This window comes from Eimeria tenella, genomic scaffold, assembly GCF_000499545.2.
Source record: "Eimeria tenella Houghton genomic scaffold, Eth_scaff392, whole genome shotgun sequence".
In the NCBI taxonomy this organism is placed as follows: domain Eukaryota; phylum Apicomplexa; class Conoidasida; order Eucoccidiorida; family Eimeriidae; genus Eimeria; species Eimeria tenella.
The window spans coordinates 1-9037 of record NW_013544837.1 but is presented as its reverse complement, the minus strand read 5'-3'; the positions used below and the strand labels follow the sequence as shown (position 1 = coordinate 9037).

At 52.1% G+C, this 9037-nt stretch overlaps 2 protein-coding genes across 2 annotated transcripts; both read left to right on the top strand.

Moving 5' to 3' along the window:
• Positions 1–1399: 1399 nt before the first annotated feature.
• Positions 1400–2110, top strand: ETH_00023875 (uncharacterized protein; the record flags this gene model as incomplete). Its single annotated transcript, XM_013379765.1, has 3 exons — positions 1400–1815; positions 1946–2069; positions 2090–2110. 3 exons carry the CDS (start codon positions 1400–1402, stop codon positions 2108–2110), a joined length of 561 nt encoding a protein of 186 aa, XP_013235219.1.
• A 1282-nt stretch (positions 2111–3392) lies between these two features.
• ETH_00023870 (uncharacterized protein) lies at positions 3393–4613 on the top strand (the record flags this gene model as incomplete). Its single annotated transcript, XM_013379764.1, has 1 exon — positions 3393–4613. One exon carries the CDS (start codon positions 3393–3395, stop codon positions 4611–4613), a length of 1221 nt encoding a protein of 406 aa, XP_013235218.1.
• Positions 4614–9037: the final 4424 nt, after the last annotated feature.

Genomic DNA, 9037 nt, shown 5'->3' with positions numbered 1-9037 from the left:
CGGAGGAAGCAGCAGCGGCGCAGCAAGCCGCAGCAGCAGCAGCAGCAGCAGCAGCAGAGGCGCGCGAAGAGGAGCAGCAGCTGTACCCGGGCCTGGGGGAAGCAGCAGCAGCAGCAGCAGCAGCCGCGTCGGACAGCCTGTCTTCAGGTGTATATACAGCTGACGGAGTGCTGCCGCTGGGGCCCCAGGAGCAGCAAGCTTACATTGAGCAGCTAGCAGGAATATTAGCAGCAGCAGAACCTGTCTTGAGTTTTGCTGACAGCAGCGCGGAGGAGACCAACTGCGAGCCTGGCGAGCCCGCGCTGCTGCAGCAGGAGCTGCTGCAGCAGGACGCCCCGCAGCAGCAGCAGCAGCAGCAGCGGCGCCGCGGCGACCCGCGCTGGGGGCACCTCGACAAGGCCGCCCTGCAGCAGCAGCAGCAGCAGCAAAGCTGGTCTTCTGCTGCTGCGGAGGGACAAGAAACGGACTGAGCTGCAGCAACGCAGCCAACACGGAGGGACACGGACACGGAGACACAGGCAGCAGCAGCAGCAGCTGCAGCAGCAGCAGCAGCAGCAGCGAGGCCGTTCGCAGCCAAAAGGGAGAAGCAGCAACAGACACAAACGCAAAGAGGCCGACTCAGTGGGCGGGCGGAGTAGCGCCTTCCCGGCAGCACAGAAGTCTCAGCAGCAGCTGCAGCAGCAGCTGCTGCTGCAGCAGCAGCCGCAGCAGCAGGACGGCGGCGGCAGCAGTGCAAGTGGAAATGACGCCGGCAGCAAAAGCTGCTGCAACGGCAGCAACTGCAGCAGCAGCAGCAGCAGAGTTTCAAGCAGGTCAGCAGCTGAAGTGGGTTTCAATGAGGAGAAGCCATTTCGCTGCAGCTGTAGCAGCAGCGCTGCTGCTGCTGCTGCTGCTGCTGCAGGACTGTAGGAGCGACGTAGGAGTTTATATATGTGGCGTTGAGGACCTTTTGCTTCGCAGGAGAAGCGTTTGAGGTGTACGTACACCTCGGGGCTGCGAAGGCGGTCCCGTTTGCTGCTGCTGCTGCTGCTGCCGCTGCTGCTGGAGTTGTTTAAAAAAGCAAGACGGGACTTGAGGGTGTTTATATGTTTTATTTGTGTTTGACAAATGCTGAGCAAAAAGGGATGGGCGTGGGCGATGTGTACGTACACCTGGAGAGGCAGGTGCTGCGGGCGGCCGAGCGCTGCTGCTGCTGCTGCTGCTGCTGCTGCTGCAGCTGCAGTTGGCACTTGCCTTGTGTTTCGTTTGTCTCTTTTCATCTTTAGCAGCTTCTTTTTATTTCTTTATTCTTTCCTGTCTGATCTCCTTTGCCCCGCGCTGAGGTGTACGTACACCGCAGCCCTTTGGGGTGTACGTACAGCTCATTTTGGCCCATCAAGGGGCCCTCAGCTCCACCCAAATGAAGCATTTCTGTCCTTGGAAATTAGACACACAGCTCGCCCTTTCTTTGCTGCTGCTGCACCAGCTGCAGCAGCAGACGCAGCAGCAGCAGCAGCAGCGGCAGCAGCAGCAGCAGCAGCGGCAGCAGCAGCTGCAGCAGCGGCTGCAGCAGCGGCTGCAACAGCAGCTGCAGCAGCAGCTGCAGCAGCAGCTGCAGCAGCAGCTGCAACAGCAGCAGCAGCAAAAGCATCTCGGCAGCTGCAGCTGCAGCAGAAACAGCTGCACTAGCAGCAGCAGCTGCTGCTGCAGCAGAAACAGCTGCACTAGCAGCAGCAGTTGCTGCTACAGCAGAAGCAGCTGCAGCAGCAGCGGCTGCAGCGACGAGGCAGCTGCGTGCTTTGGAACTTGTGTCTCACTAGCAGCAGCTGGGATCGGGTGCTGTGGGGTCTGGGATCGGGCGTTGTGGGGACTGGGATCGGTTTGTGGGGTGTGGGATCGAGTTTGTGGGGTGTGGGATCGGGTTTGTGGGGTGTGGGATCGTGTGGAGCCTCTTGCTGTACCTCAGCGGCTCTGCTGCAGATGTGCAAGAAGATGCATGCAAAGATGAGGGGCCGCGCAGTGGGGTGTACGTACACCCCGGAGTAGCTCAGCAGCAGCAGCTGCTGCAGCAGCAGCAGCAGCAGCAGCAGGTGTGGAGGGCTTGTTGCAGCTCTTCTTTTCAAATATGTAATTGAGAAACAGACCGAACTAGTGTTTGTAATAACTCTTGCCGTTGCAGCTCTTGAGAAGAAGCAGAAGCGAATCTGTGGGGCCCCACAGCATTTGGGGTGTACGTACACCTGAAGCCCTAGTTAGGCCGGAGTCGCTGCAGCGCCAAGTTGGGGAAAAAGCTGCTAAAAGTGGTCGAATTTAGCGCAAAAGAAGCGCAATTAAACCTTTAATAATGCAAATAATAAAAAGATAGTTATATTTGATTAAATTACACAAAATGAAACAGGAAAAGGGCTTTTCTTCAAGGACGCTCGAGACAGCTCCGGCTGGCAGGCAGCTGCAGCAGCTCGACGCCCTTCTGGGGAACACTGGAGTTAAATTAAATGAAAAATCATTTTAAATAAATTAAAATTAATTTTAATTCATCAAACAATTGTTTTTACTAATTTAAAAGGGCAAAAGAAGCAGCGGCGCGCACACCGAGGAGCGCCCAGTAGCTGCTGCTGCTGCTGCTGCTGCTGCTGCAGGGGTTCGAGTGGCAGCAGATAAACTCCGTTTTGGCCTAAAATAAGTTTTCAAATGAGCGCAAAGGGCGAAACTAAAGAAAACTGGATAAATTAAATGCAAAAAGGAGAAAAAATTGGCGGAAATTGTTGCAGCAGCTTCCCCCTCCCTCTCGACGCCGTCGCGGTGGCTGGGGCTGAGCTGCGGCGCTCGCCGGGGCGTCCGCTTTTGAATTTCTTTCTTTTTACCCCGACGGCTTTTTGTTATTTCCTAATTAATGACAAATAAGGGAATTTTTTTGCTTTGGCGCCTTCGAATTGCGTCGCTGCAGCGGCAGGCGGCGGGCCCCGAGCGAGACGGCTGTGGGTCTGAGGCTTGCTGCTAGTTGCGGGCTTTTGGCGGTTTTTCCTTCTCGAAATTAATTAAAAGTTGAATTAATTCTCTTTTATTTCTAAACATTTCATTAATCGAGTTTAAACGGCTTTAATCGGGTTTCTGAACTCAGTCCGTGCGGCGCGCGGCGCTCCTCCCGAGCTGTCTGTACACCTCGAGCCGCCTTCCGTCTCCCTCTCCGTTTCCCGCCCTCTCCATTAAATCACTTTTGATCTAAAAAGAACAAAAGGCATTTTTATTTCGGATTTCGCGCGTTTTGGCCCACGGCTTGCTGCGGCTTGGGGTGTACGTACACCGCAGCCACCGCGCATCACTCGACCCTCCGGGAGCGGAAAGCAGAAAAACAAAATCAGAAAATAAGAACCAAAAACGAATTCTTCTTTTTCCAAATCTCCTTTCAGATCATGAGGACTCCGGCGCTGAGAGTTGGCGGCGTCGTCGCGGCGCTGTGCGCGTTCTCGCTGCTGCTGCCCGCAGCAGCAGCAGCGGCAGCAGCAGCAGCAGCAGCGGACGAGCAGCTGCTGGAGACGTCGCCGGCGGCGCCGGGGCCGCGGGCGGCAGCAGCGAGCCGCACAGCAGCAGCAGCAGCAGCAGCAGCAGCAGCAGCAGCAGCAGAGGCGCCGGTGCTGCTGGCGGGGGGCCGGGACCAGGTGTCTGTACACCTGGAGGGCGAGGCCGCAGACGCGGACTTCCAAAAAGTCGCCGAAGAATTAATCAAAAGAATCTTTCCGAGTTCGGGCCCCACAGGCGTGTGGGGTTTGCGGGGTGTACGTACAGCAGCAGCAGGGCTGCTGGGGCTGGCTGTGCTGCTGCTGCTGCACTGCTTCGTTGCTGCGGGGCCGCTGCTGCTGCACTCCGGGGAGGAGGGCAGCAGCTTGAGCCTCAAGGGCGCGGGCTTGGTGGTCTCCTTGGTGCTGCTGCTGAGCGGCGCAGCAGAAGCTGCTGCTGCTGCTGCCAGGGGAGCAGCAGCAGCAGACGGCCCCCAGCTGCTGCAGCTGCCCGGACTCTTGACGCGGGGCCGCCGCCGCGCTGCAGCAGGAACGGGGCTGCTGCTGCTGTCCTCCTTGCTGCTGCTGCTGGGCTGGCTCGCGGGGCTGCCTGCTGCAGCAGCAGCAGCAGCGCAGGTCGGCCTCGTGGCCGGGGCCACGCTTGCTGCGCTCGGGCTGCTGCTGCTGCTGCATGCAGCCGTCAGCACTTTCAAACTTTCCAAAAAGCTGTTTGAGCTGCCGCAGCAGCAGCAGCAGCACCTGCCGCAGCAAGCAGCAGCAGTGGACGCGCAGCTGCTCAGCCAGCTGCTGGAGCACTTCTCCGAGGAGGAGCCCGCGGAGGCCGCAGCAGCAGCAGCAGACGCAGCAGCAGCAGCAGCAGCAGCCAAGCAAACCGTGCAGCACGCGCTGCGCCTCCTAGCAGCAGGAGCAGCACTCAGCAGCGAGCAGCAAACTGGACTTGCCGAAGCAATTACGAAGCAGCTGCTGGAAGCAGAAGACGGACTCCCGCTGCTGCTCGACAGCGAGAACGTGCAGCCCCTCACTGAGCAGCTGCAGCAGCAGCAGCAGCAGCAGCAGCAGAAGGCGGGGGCCGAGGGGGGACGGGGACGGGAGGGAGGCGCGCGAGCTCGGCCATAACGGCAGCAGCAGAGGTAGCAGCAGCAGCAGCGGCAGCAGCAGCGAGGGGTTGGATTGTGTCTATGTGGCGGGAACAGCAGACAGCAGATCAGTGGTAGGGCAGCGGCAGCAGCAGCTGCTGCTGCTGCAGCAGCTGCTAGACAACTGCACGAGGCAGCAACAGCAGGAGGAGGATGTCACAGCAGCAGCCGTAAAGGCACACTGCAGCAGCAGCAAAGAGTGCTGCTGCAGCAAGGGGAAACTCAGTAACAGCAGTAACAGCAGTAACAGCAGCAGCAGCAACAGCAGCAGCAGCAGCAAAATGCAACATTGATTATGTTTCACGGGAATAAAGAACTTCAGGAGAGTGGCTGCAGCGCCGTGTGGCTGCAGCAGCAGCCGCTGCTGCTGCAGCAGCAGCTGCTGCAGCCGCTGCTGCTGCAGCAAGTAGTTGCGGCCCTTGAGCTGCTCTTTGCACGTGGACTGTTTGCTCAAAACTGTTTGTTCCGGTTGTGCTTTGTATAGTTTTTCCTTGCTGCTGCAGCAGCTGCTGCAGCGGCAGCAGCAGCAGCTGCAGCAGCCGCGGCAGCCGAAGCTGCAGCTGCAGCAGCTACAGCAGCAGCTCAGCAGCAGCAAGGAGGACAGCGCGGAGGAGCAGCAGGAAGGAGCAGCAGGAAGGAGCAGCAGCAGCAAAGAGCAGCAGCACGCAATGAAGACCCTGAGCAGCTCGTGGAGCTGCAGCAGGAAGCTCAGGTGTACGTACACCTCAGGGCGGCAGCAGACGCAGCTGAGGTGTACGTACACCGCAGCTGCAGCGCCGCGCAGGTGTGGGGCCCTTTTGGCCTCAGGGAAAAACTAATGAGGACTTTAAGATGTGTCTTGCTTCCCTCCAGCGCCCTAGGGTTTAGGGTTTAGGGTTTAGTTTCTAGGGTTTAGGGTTTAGGGTTTAGGGCTTAGCCGCTAGGGCTTAGGGTGTGGGGCTTGAGGCTTCCAAGATGCGTCTTTTGCTTCTCGAGGTGTACGTACACCTCAAACCACTTCGAATTCTTCTTGGAACTCCTGCAGCCCATGAGCAGCGACAGATCGAGGGTTTAGGGATTAGGGTTTGGGGGTTAAGGTTTAGGGGTTAGGGTTTAGGGTTTAGGGTTTAGGGTTTAGGGTTTACCTGCATAAAGTGCACCAGCTCCTCCACTTGCTCCATAGACACCCCAGAGTAGAGGCAGGCTCTAAGACCGCCGAGGGAGCGGTGTCCATTCTACAGCAGCCACAACCGAGGGTTTAGGGTTTAGGGTTTAGGGTTTGGCAGGCAGCTGTGAGGGTTCGCGCTGGGCTTCTAGCTGCTGGTCTGCGGTTAAGGCATAGCTGGTGAAGATTGCCGGCGTCGAGGGTTTATTAGGGCTTAGGGTCTAGGGTTTAGGGTTTCGGATTAGGGTTTCAGATTAGGGTTTAGTATTAGGGTTAAGGGTTTAGCAGAGGGTGGAGGGTTTGGATCGTGCTGGCTTTGCGGGGAGGCCCCGCTGGGGTTTGGAGGGTTTAGGGTTTAGGGTTTGTTGTGCCTCCAAACTGTCGCCAAAATCCACTAAGTGCTGCATCCTTAGGGTTTAGGGTTTAGGGTTTTCTGCATGTTGCGTCCTTGAAGGCTACTACGCAGGAGTGAAGATTAGGGTTTAGGGTTTAGCGTAAGAGTGAAGATTAAGGGTAAGGAGAAGAGTGAAGATTAGGGTATACGGTTTGTTTTAAGAGCGGAGCTTAAGGTTTAGGGTTTAGGGTTTAGGGTGGCAGACCATGTTGCGTCCTTCTGCCCTTTTCAAAAAGAAGACTTTTGTGAGTTCTTCATCTTTCAATTTGGCCTGTTGAAGAACTAGGGTTTAGGGTTTAGGGATTAGGGTTTAGGGTTTAGGGTTTGTGTGTACTAGGCAGATCATGTTGCGTCCTTCTGCCCTTTTCAAAAAGACTTTTGTGAGTTCTTCATCTTTCAATTTGGCCTCCTGAAGAACTCGAGAGTTTTCTTTTTCTTTTTCGGGTGTACAGACAGCTGCGTCGGGCTGGCTGCTCTCGGAGGGCTCGCGTTTGCTGCAGTCTGCTGCTGCTGCTGCTGCTGCTGCTGCATGCGGCTGCAGCAGAAAGCGCACAGCGACGCGGGAACGGAACTGAGGCTTGACAGGGGCGAGGAAGAAGCCGCTGCTGCAGTCGCAGTGTCTGTACACCGCAGCACTCTTGCTGCAGCAAACGCCATCCCAGTAATTCAAGTCGCCTGCTGCTGCCAAATGCTGCAAAACCTTTCCCAAAATGTAAATATTTAAAGCTGGAGGAGTATTTAAGCAGCTGTCTGCTGCCAGAGTCTTCTGGTAGTTCAGAACTGAGGGGCAGAGGGCCCCCTGGCGCGCTGCAGCACAGGTGCAGCGCGCGGAATTCAAGAACCATTTCTTGAAAAATAAATCAATTCAGATTTATTCAATTTGCTTTTTTCATTGTTTTCTCTTTTTTATTTCATTTTGCTTCTTTTTTTAACAGCTTTCCCGCAGTTTCAACCAGGCTGAAGCCCAGTTCTAGAAAATTCAAAATGCGGTTTTCAGGTGTTTCCAATTGCTTTTGATTTCATTTCAGAATTATTTCAAAAGAGTTTTGCTGCACTTTCAATTCAATTTATTATTTATGTTTATTTATTTATTTATTCATTGATTGATTTATTTATTTATATTCAATTCTTTTTACGAAAAATTCAAAAAGAATATTTCAGAATAATTTGAATTTCATCGAATTTCATTTCATGATAATTTCAAGAAAATATAATTCGAGTCAAAAAGGTGTCACGGGAAATGAAATAAATAAAATGAATGAAATAAAAACAAAACGAAGAGGTGAAAGGGATTTAACGAATAAAACTGAAAAAGAAATTAAAATGAAATAAAATAAATAAAATAAAATAAAATAATGAGGTAAAATGAAATGAAGGAAATAAGTGGAGGGGTGAAATAAGAGGAGAAAGCAAAAGGGAAGAGAAAAATTAGAAAGAAAATAAATAAAATAAAAAGTAAAATAATTAAATGATATAATTGAATTAAATTAATCAAATGAAATAATTTAATTAAATTAATTAAATGATTAAAATTAAATAAATGAAAGAATTGAATTAAATTAATTAATGAAATAATTGAATACGAGGACAAAAGAAAATGAAATAAAAAATAAACAAAAGAATGAAAAGAAAGAAGAACACAGAAGAACAAAAAATTCAAAATGTAACAAAAGACAAAAGTTAGGCAAATTAAATCGAGTGTAACTAATTAAATTAAAGTAGATTGAATCAAATTAAATTAATTAAATTAAATTAAATTAATTAAATTAAATTAAGTAAATAAAATAAACTTAAAATTAAACTAAAATTAAGCTAAAATTAAAATTGAAATAAAATAAGATAAAATAAAAGTAAGAAATATTATTTCGGGAATTCTGCAAACAAATGGCACAAAGTTCCTTACAAGAAATGACGGAAGAAAACAAAAGAAGAAAAATAAAAAAGAAATAGAGAAAAAAGAAAAATAAAAAAGAAAAAGAAAATAAAACACATCAACGAGAGCAAAAAGCGGAAACGATAGTCAACAAATAACTGCAAAAAATGTCGCTAAACCATAAACCCTAAACCCTAAACCCTAAACCCTCACAAGCTACGCGCTGGTTGAGCGCAACAACAGTCACTCCAGCGATGCCAATATTCTTCTGCGCTCCAGCTGCAAAGACACCCCACAAACACACATTCATGAGCTGCTGCTGCTGCTGCTCTTGCTGCTGCTGCTGCTGCTGGTCTTGCTGCTGCTGCTGCTGCTGCTCTCCGCCCTGCAGCAGCAGCTCTTGAGTGCAGCCAGTGCGCTGCTGGAACCGAGTGAAGCCAAAAGCAGCAGCAACAACTGCAGCAGCAGCAGCAGCACCAACAACAACTGCAGCAGCAGCAACAACAACGACTGCAGCAGCAGCAGCAACAACTGCAGCAGCAGCAGCAGCAACAGCAACTGCAACTGCAGCAGCAGCAGCAACAACTGCAGCAGCAGCAGCAGCAGCAGCAGCTTGCCGTAGGCGAGGTCAATATGCTGCCAGTCAATTTGCCTAGTGCCTATGTTGGAAGCAAGATCAGCAACAAGCAGCAAATCCGGCAGCAGCTTTTTGACGGGAGGAGCAGCAGGAAACTCCAGCCCGTGAATTGTCTCGTTTTCGCAGTAGTGCAGGTACGCCACCTGCAGCAAACCACAAATTAGGGTTTAGGGTTTAGGGTTTAGGGTTTGGGGTGTAGGAGGCGGGGCAGCCGCACGCAGCAGGGGCTACGCAGCAGCAGCGAAAGCCGGAAGAGGGAAAGCGAAAGAGCTCTTTTAGGAGGGTTTTGAAAGAGATATACGCTAGGGTTTAGGGTTTAGAGTTTAGGGTTTAGGGTTTAGGGATTAGGGTTTAGG